A 17,517-nucleotide genomic window follows, 5' to 3' on the forward strand; every position below is an offset into this window, starting at 1 on the left:
AGTGTGGAATCTGGATACTTAGTAAGATCCAGGCACACAACAGCATGGAAGGCCATTTCGTCCATCTTTTCCATGTTGGCTTTCTGCAAATATACCACATGTATCTTTTACTAGGAACTGATTTCATTGTCAGGATAAGCTATACCCTGGGTAGCTTAGTACTCTCTGCTGCTCACACACAACTGATGGACCTACATCAGAAATCAATTGACACACCTGAAGCTGGGAAATGGTTGCGATATTCAGAAATGAGAATCAAATGAAAACTTTGAAATTAGGCTAAAATCCAGGGCACAAATACATTTTGAATTCTGGCCCATTCAGTAATGACTGGTTAATCTCTTTGAGAAATATTACTTTGAATTTACCATGCAGAAATAGACCATTTGACCCCCCTGATCTATGCTCCACCCCAGCCTTCTTCCATTTTACTTATCTAACCCTATCAGAATATCCTTTTATTCCTTTTTCCCTCATATACTTATCTAGCTTTGCCATAAATGCATCAATTTGCCTCAACTACCCCATGTGGTAGCAAGTTCCTCCCTGAATTTTTTATTGGATTTATTAAAAAACTATTTTTGGACTCCGCCACCCAAGTGGAAGGATCTCCTCTACATCTACCCTTCAAAATCTTTCATGGTATTAAAGAGCTTTATCAGGTAATCTCTCAGCCTGTTCAGTCTTTCTTAATATTTATAACCTCCTAGTTACGGTACTATCCTTTTATTACACCTTTTGCAGGACCTCTATATTCTTTTTATAATATTGAGAGAACCATGCACAGTATTCCAAGTGTGAACACATGGCCAGTAGTGTCAGCAAATGAACTTGCCTAAAGTCACATCACCTCCACATTCTGATGCTGAAAGTCAGTCCCAGGACAAGCACACATCATGTGCACATATCATCTAACCATTACAAAAGACCTTTGACGTGTAGTCTGTGTCGTAATGTAGGAAATGCACAGATAGTCTGTTTTAATGATGGGATAGATGGGGAAAAGAAAAACAGATGGAAAAACAGTCTGGCAATCACCTCAAGACACTGAAGAGTTCTCTGGGGCTTGCAGAATCTAGAGGGACATTTCAGTTAGTGACTGCAAGTCCGGCTCTGCACATTGGCACTGTTTGAATCTGCTAACACACCACAAATGATTGATGGTGCCACTCCTTTATTCCTTGGAGTTTCATGAGAAGTTCTGTCCCTTTGGATATGAGCTGGCAGTCGGGAAATTAGCTCCAAACATTCAGATTTACTCATTCATTAACTAGCTTCTGTCTTTCTTCTATCACATTCCAATTTCACAGAAGCTTCCTTCTCTTCCCGCTCTTCCATGTGTTCTACTGGACCCATCTTTTGTTTCTACTCTTCATGATTCTCTTCCTTGTCTTCTTTTCCCCTGGCTCTGTGGTTGTTTAAATGTTGCTCATCTCTGAACATTATCCAGTTCCAATGAAAGGTCATTGACCTGAAATGTTAAATCTAAATTCTCCACAGATGCTCCCTGAACCTGCTGAGTGTTTTCCAGCATTTTCTGTTTTCAATTCAGGTTTCCAGCCTCCGCAGTGAATTAGCTTTTGTCGAGAGGGCTCTGTCTCTCTCCCTCTAGGACATCAGAGCCCTGTCCGAAGGAGACTGTCAAGATAAAAAATGGGAGAGTGCGGGGTGCTGAGACCATTCTTCAGAGACATGAAGAGAACAAACTGTACATCTCCGTTTCAGAGGTGTTAGTTACTTCGAGACTCAATTATTCCAACATGCTTATTATTGGCCTCCCACCTTCCACCCTCTGTAAACTTGAGCTCATTCAAGACTCTGCTGCCCATATCCTAACTTTCAGGATCATTCACCTATCATCCCTCTTCTTGCTGACCTTCATTGGGTCCTGGTCCAGCAATGTTTAATTTTGAAATTCTCACCCTTGTTTCAACTCCCTTCCACCCTTTGATATCACAGTGCTCCACTAATTCAGGCCTCTTGTACAGCACTGATTTTTATCACTTTATTGCCAGCCATGACTTCAACTCCCTAAATTTTATTCTTTGGAATTCCCTCCCTAAACCACTCCACCTCTCGCTCCATCTTTAAGAGGATCCTTAAAACCTAGCTCTTTGACTAAATGTTTGGTCACCCCTGTTAACATCTCCTTATAGGGAGCTGTGCCAAATTTTGTTTGACAATGGCTCCTGTGAAGTGCCTTGGGAAATTTTGGTACTTTAAAGATGCTATATAAATGCAAGTTGTTGCTGAATTAAAAAGCAAACATGTACACAAATACACACATCAGACACAGTCAAGTAATTATTTTATTGTAGTCCAGTGATAATGACAGTACAGATTTCCCTTGCGGTCTGTAAAGAGGGAGGATTTGACCTGTTTAAAATACAGTATAGTAATGGGAGTGAATTCCTACACACATGCTTACACAAGTCACAATACAATGAGGCAAGGACTGCATGTGACCGACTGCGCTCGCACGGAGAAAGGAAACAAAATAAATGCCTAGAAAAATCAAGTATTTCCAAAAATCATGAGTTTTTGTTCTTCTGTTCTGGTCAGACTTTTTCAAGTTGTCATTTGTTGTGCAGAATGCAGTGCACCATCCAGCAACGAGTTAACTCACGGGTTAGTGTCACAGTCCACGATTCAACTCCATTTGGTTAATTTAATTAATGTAACGATTAACCAGACGGATTATATATTACACGATGTGAGGAAACTCAGCAGGAAATGAAAAGTAGGGGTGGGGTGGGTAGGAGTTAGATTGTGGGATGCCTGCAGTTAGCAGCTGTGTTCTTGTCAGAATTAACGTTTTTTGCACAAAAATAATGCCAGCTTGGAAAAGCCCCATACCAATAATGCCACTGTGAACACGGCCGGCTTCAACATGGCGAGACACTAAGTTGATAATCCTACATGCCTTCTCTCTCCTGCTGTAAATATGCAAGTTTACATCGTATACTAAAAACGTAAACTACACTGCTAGCCGGACACAGGTACGAGAACATCGCACAGTCACTCTCTGAAGGATGGACAAAGCCCCAGTGTAGATTCCGACACAGAATGTTATCCTGAGATTAATCTTCTTCGCTACCAGTTCCTGACCGTTCCTGAAAAGGCACAAAAACACACAAAAATCATAAGAACATAAGAAGTAGGAGCAGGAGTAGGCCATTCGGCCCCTCTAACCTGCTCCACCATTCAATAAGATCATGGCTGATCTTCTATCTCAATTCCACTTTCCCATTCTATCCCCATATTCCTTAATTGTCTTAGTACCTAATAATCTATCTCTGTCTTGAATGTACTCAGCAACTAAGCATTCTCAGCTTTCTGGGGAAGAGAATTCCAAAGATTGACAACTCTCTAAATGAATAAATTTCTCTTCATCTCAGTCCTAAATAGCAACCCCTTATCTTGAGACTATGACCTCTAGTTCTGAACTCCCCAGCTAGAAGAAACATCCTCCAAATCTACCCTGTTAAGCCCCTTAAGAATTTTATACATTTCAATGAGATCACCTCTCATTCTTCTAAATCTAGGGAATATAGGTCTAGGCTACTCAATTTCTCATGGTCTAAGAACTTCTTGTTCCGCCTTCATCCCGCCCCCGTTCCTTCAGTTCTCTCCTTTCCAGTACAGCTATCCAGCTGAAACCTTGCCACATTTTAAATTCCCTTGGTAAATCTAGTGACAATAGACAGACAAACAATTGTGATCACTGATATAATTCCAATTGTACAGCTTTGATATTCCTGATATTCCTCTTCTCCACCCCCCCCACAACTTCCCAAACCTACTCCTGTTGGCACTGGCTACCATCTGGTACTTTATCCAAATGTCCATTCATCAGATGTGGTCCTCTTTGAGTATCAGGAGAGGCTATTCAACCACAGGGGTGGTTGCCAGAGCCTAGCCCAGTCCTATTCTCACCTAACATTCACAAACGTGCAGTTTCTAGCAGGCGTTGCTGGATGGCGATCAGAAGTGCGAAGCCTGGTTGATATCTCCCTTCCCTGGTCCTGGGAACAGAAAGATCAGTTGTCGCACCCATAAATTCACACTGACCAAGATCAGGCCAGAGTAAATCGATAAAAATAGACTTGTAGTTAAGGGAGGTGCAGCAGATTCATCTTGCAGAGGTAGGATGTGAGTTCCTGATCTCAGGCTGGTAACTGCGGGGGCAGAGGTGGGGGTGAGGGGAGAGGGGGGGAAAGAAGGGTGGAACACATAGGCAGTTTTTATCCTTCTAGTATTGCGTGGTGCAGTGCAGTTTGTATAAAAAGCACAAGAAACTTGTTAACCGTCGTTGGTGAATTAAATGACAGGCAGCTGCAGATCTCAAAAGCTACAACTTTGAACGCATGAGGTCAACATGGAGGAGGCTACGGGCCACCCAATACTGGAGATCCCATGTCACTGGCTTAAACTCAACTTTGTACAATGTAAATACTGCAATAATGGGCTCAGGTACTGGGTCCCACCTCATCCACTTCCTCCTCCGTGTCATCATCGCTTACAACGGGTTTGGACTTGGAGGCACGGCTGGAGCGTTTGCGCCCTTTCACTCGATCCTGGCTCTTCTCCTTCCGGCCTAGCTTAATCTTTACTTTCACTGAACGAGCTGAGAGAGAGAGAAAGAGATGGAATCACAAAGGCTGTACCTAATCCAAGTACCTTCACTCTCATCACAATCAGTAACGATGCAATAATTGGAGTCAGAGTGTGTTCCCACAACCCTGGCTAGCCTCATTCCCTAGTTCAGTAATCAGAATCAGAATCAGAACGTGTTCCCTTGACCCAAGTGTGTTCCCTCGACCATAGAATGTTCCCTTGACCCTGGACATGTTCATTCCCTAATTGCTCTGTAAGGTGGCAGCTCTTGAGTGTATGCGTCATATGAATATCCTCTTTAGACAGACTAATATCAGGGTTTCCTTCTTCCCCGGCTCAGTGAACAGCTAGGCCACTTTCCCCACAATGGCAGGGTGGTCACAGCTGACTATCAGAAGGAACTGAATAGACTGACAAAGGGTAAGTAAAATGCTGGTATGTCTCCCCTAAAGTGGATGAATAGTAAACAGTGAACACTGCAGATCCCTAACCAACATGACAATGTTGGCAGTTATAGAATTCCACCATCTAAACCAAGCCATTTGCTGCCCCTCCACCTTGCCCCAGTCACCCCCCCATGCAATCACAGAAGGTGTAACACCTGCCCCTTTACCTCCTCCCTCCTCGATGTCCAAGGCCTCAAACACTCCTTCCAGGAGGAGCAGCAATTTACTTGCACTGTTTTCAATTTAGTCGACTGTATTTGCTTCTCACAATGCAGTTTTCTCTACACTGGGGAGACTAAATGCAGACTGGGTGACCGCTTTGCAGAACACCTTCGCTCAGTCCATAAGCATGACCCCAACCTTCCTGTTGCTTGTCATCTCAATTCACCATCTTGCTCTCATGCTCACATTTCTGTCCTCAGCCTGCTGCAATGTTCCAGTCCAGCCCAATGCAAGCTGGAGGAACAGCACCTCATCTTCCAATTAGGCACTTTACAGCCTTCTGGACTCGAGTTCAACAACTTCAGACCATGAACTCTGTCCCCCATTTGAATTACCCCATCCCCACCCCCTTAACACCAAGTGCCAATGTGTATCTAGTTCTCATGTTTTTGCTTTCAGGCAGCACTGTCCTCTTTCTCTGCTATTAATACATTCTGCTATTTTGCTTTCAGACAGTGCTGACCTTTATTCTGCTATTAGCATCTAGTCTGGACCAAAGCTTTCGTCTTTATACTATCATTGCCACTCCTTTTGTCTTTTGTTCCATGACATCTTTGTCATTTAATCTCTCCTGCCCTCTAACCTATCCCTGACCTTCTATTGTGCTTCACCTGTCCCTCCCCCACCTTTTTCAATACCATAAAGCCCATCATATTTCTACCTCTCTCCAGTTCTGAAGAAGACTCATATTGGACTCGAAACGCTAACTCTGTTTCTCTCTCCACAGATGCTGCCAGACCTGCTGAGTTTTTCCAGCGTTTTCTGCTTTTACCCAGAAATAATTTCTCAGCAACTCTCCTGGAGGGTTTTGTGTGGAGGTGGAGCAATCCAAGATGAACTTCTGGGAATAGAAAGTCAAAACTGAAAACTCCCATGGCAAAATGGAAACTGAACTCTCCACAAGTCTTACATTCTGACTCTGATCCTTCCTCCTCCTCCTCCTCTCCTTCCTCACTATCATCTTCGCTGTCTTCTTCCTTCTCGATTTTCTGCCGTACGCTGGTGAAAACAGACTGAAGCACAATCGAATCCTCGTAGATCTAAGGGTGCCAGAAAGAGGGTTTGATCAGCTGCAGATACAATGGCAACAAAGTCAACCAGTCAGGGATGTACAGCATAGGATGTAAGGTCAAACAGAGGTTCTATACTTTTGCTGATTTTCTCTTCTGGGTGAGATGATGTATTTTCAACAAGGTTTAGTCAAGAGATGGTGGTGGGATAATTTGTGCGACTAGCATCTTATGGCTGAAGAGGTTATGATCATTCTGTGCTTTTTGCATGGCTCATATGGATAATCTTCATTAATATTTCTTTAGGGGTGCAGGAATGCTGATTATTGAAAAGGCTAATAAATGGATAAACTGAGGTATTTGATTACAAACAAAGATCGCACAATGACCCTTTATAAACAGAGGCAGAGTACAAAAGCAAGGAAGTTATGCTAAATCTTTATAAGTCACTGGTTTGGTCTGCACTGGATTATTGTGTCCAATTCTGGGCACCACACATATCAAAGCCTTAGATTCAGTGCAGAGGAAATTTACCAGAATGGTACCAGGGATGAGGTACTTCAGTTACATGGAGAGATTAGAGAAATTGGGATTGCTCTCCTTCACACCAAGAAGATTAAGGGAAGATGCAATAGAGCTGTTCAAAAATTATGAGGGGTTTTGATAGAGTAGATAAGGAGAAACTATTTCCAGTGGCAGGAGGGTCAGTAATCAGCAGAAACATATTTAAGACAATTGGCAAAAAAGCTGGGCGGGGTGGGGTGGGTGGATCAGACCCAAGCTTTGTTACGCAGTGAGGTGTTATGATCTGGAATGCACTGGTTTAATGTGTAGTGGAAACAGGAGGGGTGTGAGACTAATTGACTCTTACAAAAACCCGGCACAGGCATGATGGGATAAATGGCCTCCTTTTGTGTTGTACAATTCTATGATTCCAAACTTTTTCTGTTACCCACCAGTGATCCCTCCAGGTTGTAGGTCTGTGCGTTCTGACACAGCAACATCACATCTCTTTCCAGGTCATTGAGACTGCGGTACTTGTGATTACGGATCCGCTCCTACCGAGAGAAGGGAGACAGTCAGCTCATTCACCAGCAGAGGTTCCACAAATCTAAACCTTCCTTCCAGGAATGTGCAGTGACCCTGATTAGTGCCTGCTGTTACTCAGAATGGGTCAGAGCTCACTCATAAACTGGCTGGGGTTCACTGAGTCCCTGCTGGGCGAGTTTACAGAAACAAAGTGCTCCAACTGCACTCAAAGGAAGGAAGAGCTGACAGGGTCAGTGTTTCTCTAAAGGGCACTTCCCATCAACCAAGTACAGAGTGACTCTCAAAGCAACAGGAGAGGAGACTTCAGCCCAGGCTATGGTGGGTGAAGGCAAAAGCCCTGATAATGAAAGAAAGTAATATGGGATCCAGAGGAGGAGCATACGATCTGAGTGGGTCATGGGCTATTGAACTGCTCAAGTACCATCAGGCTGGGACATGTACTATTAGGTTGTGCCATACACCATCAGACTGGGGCACTAAGTCTGGGGTACAAATTCTCACCTACTATTCTTCAACCTGGCAGAGCCTGGCTGTTTCATATGCCCAGTTCATATGCAGCAACGCGATAGACCTCACCACCAGCTATGAAAGGATGGATGATGGATAGAAGGACATTTTTTGAAACCCTGGAATGGTCCATGTAGCATATTTGGAAGTTACAGTGACACTGCTGGAGCTTGCTGCATAAAACCCAGCATTCAGCACATGCTTTAAACACAGTACTGTCATGCGAGTGGTCGCATGGGAGCGGGCATACCTTGATCTTCCGGAAGTCAACCGGTTTGCGGATGAGTTCATAGTACTCTGGAAGCTCCTTGCGAGATGGAAGTTGAATGAAGACTTCACTGAGCTGTCGGCCAGTACTGCTTTAAAACAGAAAAAAAAATGTCAATTATCAGCCGTTCACGGCACAGAAGGAGTATTGTGTGAAATATAAAGTGCTGGTGTCTGCTGGCACTGCATAATCTTAGTGGCATAACACTGCCATCTCACCATCAATACAACACACACTAATCAGCCTTTAGCAGTAACATGCTGACTCTTGTTTTAGTTTTTATGCTGATTACAGACTTCAGAATCTTTGGCTTCAGCTTTGAGAAGATATGGTGTAGAATAGAATCTAGCAGCACAGCCCATTGTGTCAGTGCCAGCACTTTGAAAGCGCTATCCAGTTAGAGCAGGGGATTGGGACTTTCTGCATAATCCTAACATTTTCTCCACTGAAGTATTTATTCAATTCTTTTTTGAAAATGTTGCTGAATTTGCTTTCATTACCCTTTCAGGGACTGCATTCTAGATCATAATAACCGCTCAGCTCACCTCTGATTCTTTGGTCAATTATCTTGAATCTGTGTCCTCTAGAATGGAAAAATGGTGTGGTACTTAGCTATACAGACCAGCAGATCCCAGGCTCCATTACTGGTTCATGTACCCCATGTAGCTCACTCAGGGCAACAGTTGGGATAAATTTTTTTAATTCATCCATGGGATTTGGATGTCGCTGGCTAGGCCAACATTTATTTCTAATCCCTAATTGCTCTTGAGAGGGCTGTGGTGAGCTGCCTTCTTGAACCGCTGCAGTCCATGTGGTGTAGGTACACCCACAGTGATGTTAGGGAGGGAGTTCCAGGATTTTGACCCAGCAACAGTGAAGAAACGGCGATATATTTCCAAGTCAGGATGATGAGTGGCTTGGAGGGGAACTTCCAGGAGGTGGTGTTCCCATGTGTCTTCAGCCCTTGTCCTTCTAGATGGTAGTGGTCATGGGTTTGGAAGGTGCTGTCTAAGGAGCCTTAGTGAGTTTCTGCAGTGCATCTTGTAGATGGTACACACTGCTGCCATTGTGCATTGGTGGTGGAGGGAGTGAATGTTTAAGGCTGGGGTACCAATCAAGCGGGCTGCTTTGTCCTGGATGGTGTCGAGCTTCTTGAGTGTTTTTGGAGCTGCACTCATCCAGGCAAATGGGGAGTATTTCATCACACTCCTGACCTGTGCCTTGTAGATGGTGGAGAAGCTCTGGGTGGGGGGGGTCAGGAGGTGAGTTACTTGCTGCAGGATTCCTAGCCTCTGACCTGCTCTTGTAGCCATAGTATTTATATGGTTAGTTCAGTTCAGTTTCTGGTCAATGGTAACACCCCTCAGGATGTTGATAGTGGGGGATTCAGTGATGATAATGCCATTGAATGGCAAGAGGCAATTCTCTCTTGTTGGAGATAGTCATTGCTTGGCACTTGTGTGGTGCTAATGTTGCTTGCCACTTTTCAGCCCAAACCTGGATATTATCCAGGTCTTGCTGCATCTGGAAATGGACTGCTTGAGTATTGGAGGAGCCGCGAATGACTGAACATTGTGCAGTCATCAGCGAACATCCCCACTTCTGACCTTATGATGGAAGGAAGGTCATTGATGAAGCAGCTGAAGACGCTTGGGCCTAGGACACTACTTTGAGGAACTCCTGCAGTGATGTCTTGGAACTGAGATGATTGACCTCCAACAACCACAACCATCCTCCTTTGTGCTAGGTATGACTCCAACTAGCATGGCTGGGTTGGATTTGTCCTGCTTTTTGTGCATAGGCCATACCTGGGCAATTTTCCATATTGCTGGGTGGATGCCAGTTTTTAGCTGTACTGGAACAGCTTGGCTAGGGGCACAGTACAATCTGGAGCACAGAACTTCAGTATGGAATAATAGCAGGGCTGACAGCCTTTGCAGTATCCAGTGCCTTCAGCTGTTTCTTGATATCATGTGAAGTGAATCGAATTGGCTGAAGACTGGCATCTGTGATGCTGGGGACCTCTGGAGGAGGCCAAGATGGATCATCCACTCAGCACTTCTAGCTGAAAATTGTTGTAAATGCTTCAGCCCTATCTTTTGCACTGATGGATATTTGTGGAGCCTCCTCCTCTGGTGAGTTGGTTAATTGTCCACCACCATTCACAACTGGATGCGGCAGGACTGCAGAGCTTAGATCTGATCTTTTGGTTATGGAATCGCTTAGCCCTGTCCAGTGCTTGCTGCTTATGCTGTTTGGCATGCAAGTAGTCCTGTGTTGTAGCCTCATCAGGTTGATGCCTCATTTTTAGGTATGCCTGGTGCTGCTTTGGCATGCCCTCTTGCACTCTCCATTGAGCCAGGGCTGATCCCATGGCTTGGTGGTAATGGTGGAGTGGGGGATATGCCAGGCCATTAGGTTAGAGGTTGTAGTTGAGTACAATTCTGCTGCTGCTGGTGGCCCACAGTGCCTCATGGTTGCCCAGCCTTGGGTTGCAAGAGCTGTTCCAAATCTATCCCATTTAGCACGGTGGTAGTGCCACACAACACGATGGAGGGTATATAATGCCTGTACTATTTACCTCTGTGCCACCTTGGTTAAGGAGGGAAAAGGTATCAGTCTCTCTGTTCTACTTTTGAACGCTATCTAATCCCTCCTAAATGTCCCCTGCACCCCCAATAACTCTCTCATAGCCCTCAGTCACCCTCTCACTAACCCCCCTGTGACCGTCTCACTAACCTGTCCTTGTATTTGATCACTGCCTCCACAGTTTTCTTCATTTTTTTGGTGAGGTTTGGGGGGTTTGGCGATAGTTTTTCTGCTGGCGGCCGCCCGCGTTTCTTCTTCTTCTTCTCGTCATCGTCCTTGTCTCGGCTGCTGCGTGTGCTGGTGGTTGCCATGACCAAGGGCGGGTCGACATCTCTCTTTCGCTTGCGGGCCTTTTTCTGACGAACCTCTTCTTCAATCTCCTCGAGGTTGCCCTCTTCTATGGCCTGTTGGGAGAGAAAGAGATCACAATGAAACCCATCCTTTTTGGTACCTCACTCAGCCAGCGGACCTGTGGGGTGTAGGTGTGTGTGCAATCCTAATGTGTTGGGATAGACCAGAGGGACTTACAATTCAGATGTTTCTACTATCACTGAGTTCAGCCAACAGGTACAGTTGTTAATCGCTCCTTCACCTGGTTTCATTGACCATATCCATCAACTTCTGCTGTGACCGTTTGGATGTAGACTGCCACTGAAAGGCTTTATCCCCTTGGGTGATGGTGCTGTGTTTGGCCTGTGTTGCTTATGTATAAAGACACCCAATGACTGGGCTGCATTCCCACGCACTCACACTCCTACCTTGAGCCACTGTTTCTCGGTTAAGGAGTCGCTGTAGTCCACTTCCTTCCGCTGCCGTGAGCCTCGGCCGAACATCTTCTCCTCCTCCTCCTCGCACGTCAGCCTCTCCACCTCAGCATCGTCTTTCAGGATCCAGTTCGGAAGCTCATCTTCCTCCATCAGCCGCGGTTTCCGCTTTGGGTTCCTGGCCTCCTCGCGACGACGGTCCAAATCCATCCGCTAAACCGAGCAAGAGAGAGGGACAATTGATTGGGTCTTTATCACTCACATCCTCTTTCTTTTTGGAGTCTCCAACTGAGTGGGACCTCCTGTACTTGCTCAATCACACGCAGGTAAGACCATAAGACATAGGAGCAGAAATTAGGCCATTCGGCCCATCGAGTCTGCTCCGCCATTCAATCATGGCTGATAAAGTTTCTCAACCCCATTCTCCCCCCTTCTCCCCGTCTGCCTGCCGCCTCAGCAAGACCACCAAGGCCAGTCAACCGACCCACTCCCTGTGGGATTCCCCTTACTACTGTGAAATGCCTGTTCAGACTGTGGTGCAGAGTGAGGGGCTCCCATGTTGAAGGAAAAACTCACACCATTCCCAGCAAAAGATGGAAAGAACTTCCTTTCACAACCCTGAGAAGTCAAAGCTCTTTCCAGCCAAGTAACTACTTTTGAAGTGTCATAACATGTAGTGTAGGAAACTTAACAGACAAGTTACACACAGCAAGCTCCCACAAACAGCATTGTGATAATGACTATTTTAGTGACGCTGGTTGAGAGCTTAGCACTGGCCCAGTACACTGGAATGGACTGTCCCCCTTTTCTTCGAATATGCCTTGGGGTTTTTAATGTACGCCTAAGAGAACATTGGTTTAATGTCTCATCTGAAAAATGGTATCTCCAGCAGTGCAGCACGCCTTCAGCACTGCACGGGAGTGTCAGCCTAGATTTCTGTGCTCAAGAAAATGGAGTGGGATTTGAATTTATGAGTGTCTGATTCAGAGGGGAAAATGCTACCCAGTGAGCCATGGCTCACACTTCCCGGTGCCCCAGCAGCTAAAGACAGAACCTGCTGCAGGAGTGGATCCAAAGGCCTCAGCTTCGATTCTCCACCTATACAGAGTCACTGGTTTCAGCTAGGCCATAGTAGACTAGGGATGCCACAATTGGCCTCAGTACCCTGGATTTAGTGGGGGAACGAATCGGGATAGGGTTCCTTATATCACTACTCAGAAATCCATGGACACTGGGCAAGGAACTATCAAGCCAGCTGTGATATATTTCAAAGTTGAATATGCGGCTGACAGTCTCTAGGTTCATGCCCGAAGCAAGACAATCTGGGCAAGGTACCCAGGGGGGCTTAAAGACCCATGGAAACAGTGCACCAGCAGGAGGCAGGGTCTTCAGAAGAGGACAGTAGAAAGAAATCAGGGAAAAACAATGTTGCAGTGCGGTTTAAGTAGAAAATTTAATGCCGGCACATCCGTCACTACGTACCATGAAGAGATCAAATTCCTCTTCGTGTCTGGCTATCATCTGATTCACCGTCTCATCATCAGGAACCTCATCTTCTTCCTACAATCAAATGGATAACAGGTTAAAGGTTGTGATGGAGGAGAGTGGAGGTTGAGACACAATGCAACAAATTCCCTTTGCAACATAAACATTCTAAATCGCTCTGCTTGTAACTGTCTTCAGAAGGCAGTGGGGAGAGGGAGGGGAGCACAACAAACAAACCAGAAATTCCTACAACTCATTGCGAGCCCCCAAACTTGGCCTGGCTGCTGTCAGGAGATGCAGAGTCAAGGCTGAGTCCTCCGCACATAGGGTTGGTGAGGAGCTCAGCCTGTCAAACACCACCAGTCAGGATACAGTGCCCTGGCCTGGGATAGAACCTACAAGGGACAATGAAAGAAATAAAAACAGGCAATAACATTTAAAATCAGCATATTAGTAATTGGATACAAAATGTTTCCACGGTTTTATTTTGGGTACGGCACATTTAACCCGACTTTGAGTAATCAAAGTTACCCTTCTAGAGCAACAGGCCATGGACTGGAAACCAGCACCAGATGTAGTTGTCACTTGCAACTGATTTCTAGCCTGTAGAGGATTGCAGTCTGACTCAAGTGGCTATTCTCCATGAGGTGCTGCATTCAGTGACAGTCAAGACAAACCAAATATCCAATCATCCAACTAGCAGAGGAAATGCCTGCATTCACCCATCCAGCTTCTTGGAGGGACTTAACTGCGTACAACATAGAAGATTACAGATAAAAGAAATAATCAAAGCAAACCCCCTTCCCTTCACCCCAACATGATCATTCACACATGAAAGAGGGCAACAGGGCACCATGCGGAACAGACGCTTTGCAAACTGTGACTGTGACATTAACATGAAGCTGGAATCACAAGGCACACATTCCACACAAGGCTGATTTCTGATTCTCATTTCCGGTCTTGATTCACATTTAACTGCAGTCAGCTTTACAAATGACACAACAAGCTTTCAATTTACACTGTTGACCATTTTAGGGAATACACTCCACACTATTATAAGGAGATGTAACTCAGTGTCATCTCACTGGATACTACTTAACACAGCAACTAAAGTTACATAATTGAGAGCCATATATTGAGGATGGGTTGTGTAACGGAGTGGGTTACAACTGAGAGACATATACTGAGGGTGGGGTGAGAGAGGGTATTATAACTGGAGCCTTAAACTGAAGGTGTATGATAGTCAGGGTTATAATTGAGCAACTTATAATGAGGGCGGGGTGTGCAACAGAGAAGGTATTATAACTGGGAGCTTTATAGTGAGGGTGGGGTGTACTCCATAAGTCTGTTCATGTTCCCTTGATCCAAAACATCACTTTACTCAGTGTAACATCAGGCATGCAGTTACAGGCAACGCAAGGAATCAATTACAAAAGTGAAAAAAACAAAATAAATGTTTTTTGATACCTTTTGTACACCCTACAATTTTTCCCTAATACTCCCACATCTCATCTGGAGGTAAGATGATTGGAGGGGCAGGAGGGGGCTGAGACCTGGGACGTCTGCCCTCCAGAGGAACAAGAACGCCACCATCAGTTGCGACAGGCAGCCGGTCCCCAAGGTCCTGGCCTTGAAGGATCTAAGCACAACTGTGGCTAATCAGCAGCGTGAGCCTACAGGCAGGGGTTCAGTGATTTGATGGTGTAAATGTGCTGCGGACAAGGAACCATATCTAATCACCTCCTATGACACAGCTGCCTCCCAGCAAGGCCACCGTTTACTTTCTGCATTGTAGTGTTCTCTTAAACAATCTCTTTTTATTTCTGAAATTATTATCCTTTATCATTTCTCCAGCCTTGTCCTGCAACCATTCCCCAAGCTGGCAGCAAAGGTCTCTACCGGCAAGGTGCAGAAGAGGAGGTGGGCTTGACTCTCTCTGTCCATAAGGGCAAATCTCCACCTCTTGCACCCAATACCAGGAACACTCCCACTGGGAGTTGTCGGATCACCACTAATGGTTCAGCAGAGGTCAGTATGAATCAAAAACAACAGTAAAATTTTAAATAAAAGCTCTTCATAGAATCTTACAGCACAGGAGACCATTCAGCCCATCATGGCTGTGCTAGCTCTTTGAAAGAGATAACATGCAGGTACAGCAAGCAACTGAGAAAGCAAATAATGTGCTAGCCTTTATTACAAAGGGATTACAGTATAAGAGTAAAGAAATCTTATTGCAATTATATAGGGTCTTGGAGAGACCACACTTGGAGTACTGTGTACAGTTTTGGTCTTCTTATCTAAGGAAGGATATACTTTCCTTAGTGGGAGTGCGACAAAGGCTTACCAGACTAATTCCTGGGATAAGGGGATTGTCCTATGAGTAGAAATTGAGTAGACAAGGCCTACATTCGCTAGAGTTTAGAAGAATGAGAGTTGATCCCATTGAAAGATATAAAATTCTTAAGGAGCTTGACAGGGTAGATACTGGGTAAATGCTTCTCCTGGCTCGGTTCTGGATCTAGGGGGTCACAGTCTCAGGATAAGAGGTTGGCCATTTGGAACTGAGATGAGGAGAAATTTCTTCACTCAAAGGGTTGTGGATTTTTGGAATTATTTACCACAGAGAGCTCAGCCGTTGAGTATATTTAAGTCAAAGATTGACAGATTTTTGGACACTAAGGGAATCAAGGGATATGGGGATAGTGCTGGAAGGTGTAGCTGAGATAGAAGATCAGCCATAATCTTATTGAATGGCAGAGCAGGCCTGAGGGGCCAAATGGCCTACTCCTGCTCCTATTTCTTATGTTCTTATATCCAATTAGTCCTACTCTCCTGCTCTTTCCCCAGAGCCTTGCAATTTTTTCCTTTTCAGGTATATATCAAATTGCCATTTGAAAGTTACTACTGAATCTGCTTCCACAACCCTTTCAGGCAGTACATTCCACATCGTAACAACTCACTGTGTTAAAAAAAGTCTCCTCATCTCCCCCTCCTCTTTAACGTCCTCTGTTGTTTTGAGTAAGAAAACGTTAGCAAGTGCGGGATGTGCAGAATCCTCTGCAGTTTCCCCAACTTAAATCCAAAAGTAAATGTAAAATAATCAGTAAACAAGCCCCCTCTGTGACAGGGGGCTCCAGTGTCTTTCACCCAACACTTGTGAAAAATCTTTTGGCAAAAGTGTTCACATCGGCAGAAAACACTTGACATTGTTCCTGCTCTTTTATATAACATGATGCGTGCATAAAGTTTAGCGACATTTTGCCAAAGACCCGAAACAAGAGGAGCCCTCTGGCACAGCCTGAGAATAAGATGATGCGCAGATGCAGGTCGGACTACAAACTAGTCTACTTACAGTATGTCCTTCCGATCCTTTCACTTCCGCTGCCACAACCTCAGACTATGTTAATTGGGGAAAAAAAAACAACAAACAAATATCCCATTACTTCATTTTTCAGTCACCACTGATTACATGGAAAAGTTGAGACAAAAAACGTTTTTATTAGAAGTCTTCCCAGCTATCGACAAGGCCGGTGGAATTCTGTGGTAACTTCTGGTCAAGGGAGAGGGGGTTCTTTTAAAATTTATTTACAGAATGCGGATGTTACTGGCAAGGCCTGTATTTATTGCCCATCCCTAATTTCCCTTGAGAAAGGGGTCATGAGCCACCTTCTTGAATATAACTGAGTGGCTTGATAGGCCATTTCAAATGGCAGCTGACAGTCAACCACATTGCTGTGGGCCTGGAGTCATTTACAGGCCAGGCCAAATAAAGCAGATTTCCTTCCCTAAGGGACACTAGTGAATCAGGTGCTTTTTTACGACATACTGGTAGTTTAATGGTCACCATTACTGATACTAGCTTTTTAATTGCAGATTTCTTTCATTAATTAAATTTAAATTCCCAGCTGTAGTGGTGGGATTTGAACTTATGTCCCTGGATCATTAGGCTGGATTTCTCGTCCAGTAACATAACCACTATGCTGCTGTACCCTCAACATTTTCAGGAACATATTCCAGCATCTTCCTAATAGAGCTTCATGTCCCAGAGTTTGATTAGGGAATGCTTGCTGGATACACAGCATAATTACGAGGAGAGGATTTGGTCCATTGGCAGTGAAGAGTCATTTGTTTTATGTGAATGAAATAGGTCATCGCTGAGTTTATGAAATAAAAGCAGAAAATGCTTTAAATGTGCATCAGGCCTGATGCGAAAGATGGGTAACTTTGACCAACTTTTCACCACCTGTTCTAATGTTCTTTGGCTCATTGTCACCTTTTTTGTCTGATTACGCACCTTAAGAAAGCACTTGCATTTATATAGCGTCTTTCATGAACTCAGGACACTCCAAAGCGTTTCACAGCCACTTTAGAAGAGTGGTCACTGTTTCAATGTGGGAAATGTGGCAGCTAATTTTCACACAGCAAGCTCCCACAAACAGCAATGTGATAATGGCCAGATAACCTGTTTTAGTGATGTTGGTTGGGGGATAAATTTTGAAAGGGCATTAGAGATAGCTGCTCTGTTCTTCGAAAGTGTTGTGGAATTTTTTAGAGTCTAT

At 44.7% G+C, this 17,517-nt stretch overlaps 1 protein-coding gene across 4 annotated transcripts in view; it reads right to left on the reverse strand.

Moving 5' to 3' along the window:
* Positions 1-2,291: 2,291 nt before the first annotated feature.
* The window catches only part of LOC144668966 (SWI/SNF-related matrix-associated actin-dependent regulator of chromatin subfamily A member 4), a 75,066-nt gene continuing 59,840 nt past the window's right edge, over positions 2,292-17,517 (reverse strand). The window contains exons 27-35 of one of the 4 annotated variants that reach the window (XM_078531478.1): positions 16,311-16,355; positions 12,956-13,033; positions 11,468-11,686; positions 10,860-11,113; positions 8,103-8,208; positions 7,252-7,353; positions 6,196-6,325; positions 4,488-4,627; positions 2,292-3,113 (exon numbers count right to left, since the gene is read on the reverse strand). In XM_078531478.1, coding sequence (XP_078387604.1) covers positions 3,081-3,113; positions 4,488-4,627; positions 6,196-6,325; positions 7,252-7,353; positions 8,103-8,208; positions 10,860-11,113; positions 11,468-11,686; positions 12,956-13,033; positions 16,311-16,355 — 1,107 coding nt within the window. In that variant the 3' untranslated portion in view covers positions 2,292-3,080. Of the gene's footprint in view, positions 3,114-4,487; positions 4,628-6,195; positions 6,326-7,251; positions 7,354-8,102; positions 8,212-10,859; positions 11,114-11,467; positions 11,687-12,955; positions 13,034-16,310; positions 16,356-17,517 lie in introns of all 4 variants that reach the window. The other 3 variants (XM_078531476.1, XM_078531480.1, XM_078531479.1) reach the window with 3 other exon arrangements.

The sequence above is a fragment of the Cetorhinus maximus genome, chromosome 28 (genome assembly GCF_964194155.1).
Source record: "Cetorhinus maximus chromosome 28, sCetMax3.hap1.1, whole genome shotgun sequence".
Lineage (NCBI taxonomy): Eukaryota > Metazoa > Chordata > Chondrichthyes > Lamniformes > Cetorhinidae > Cetorhinus > Cetorhinus maximus.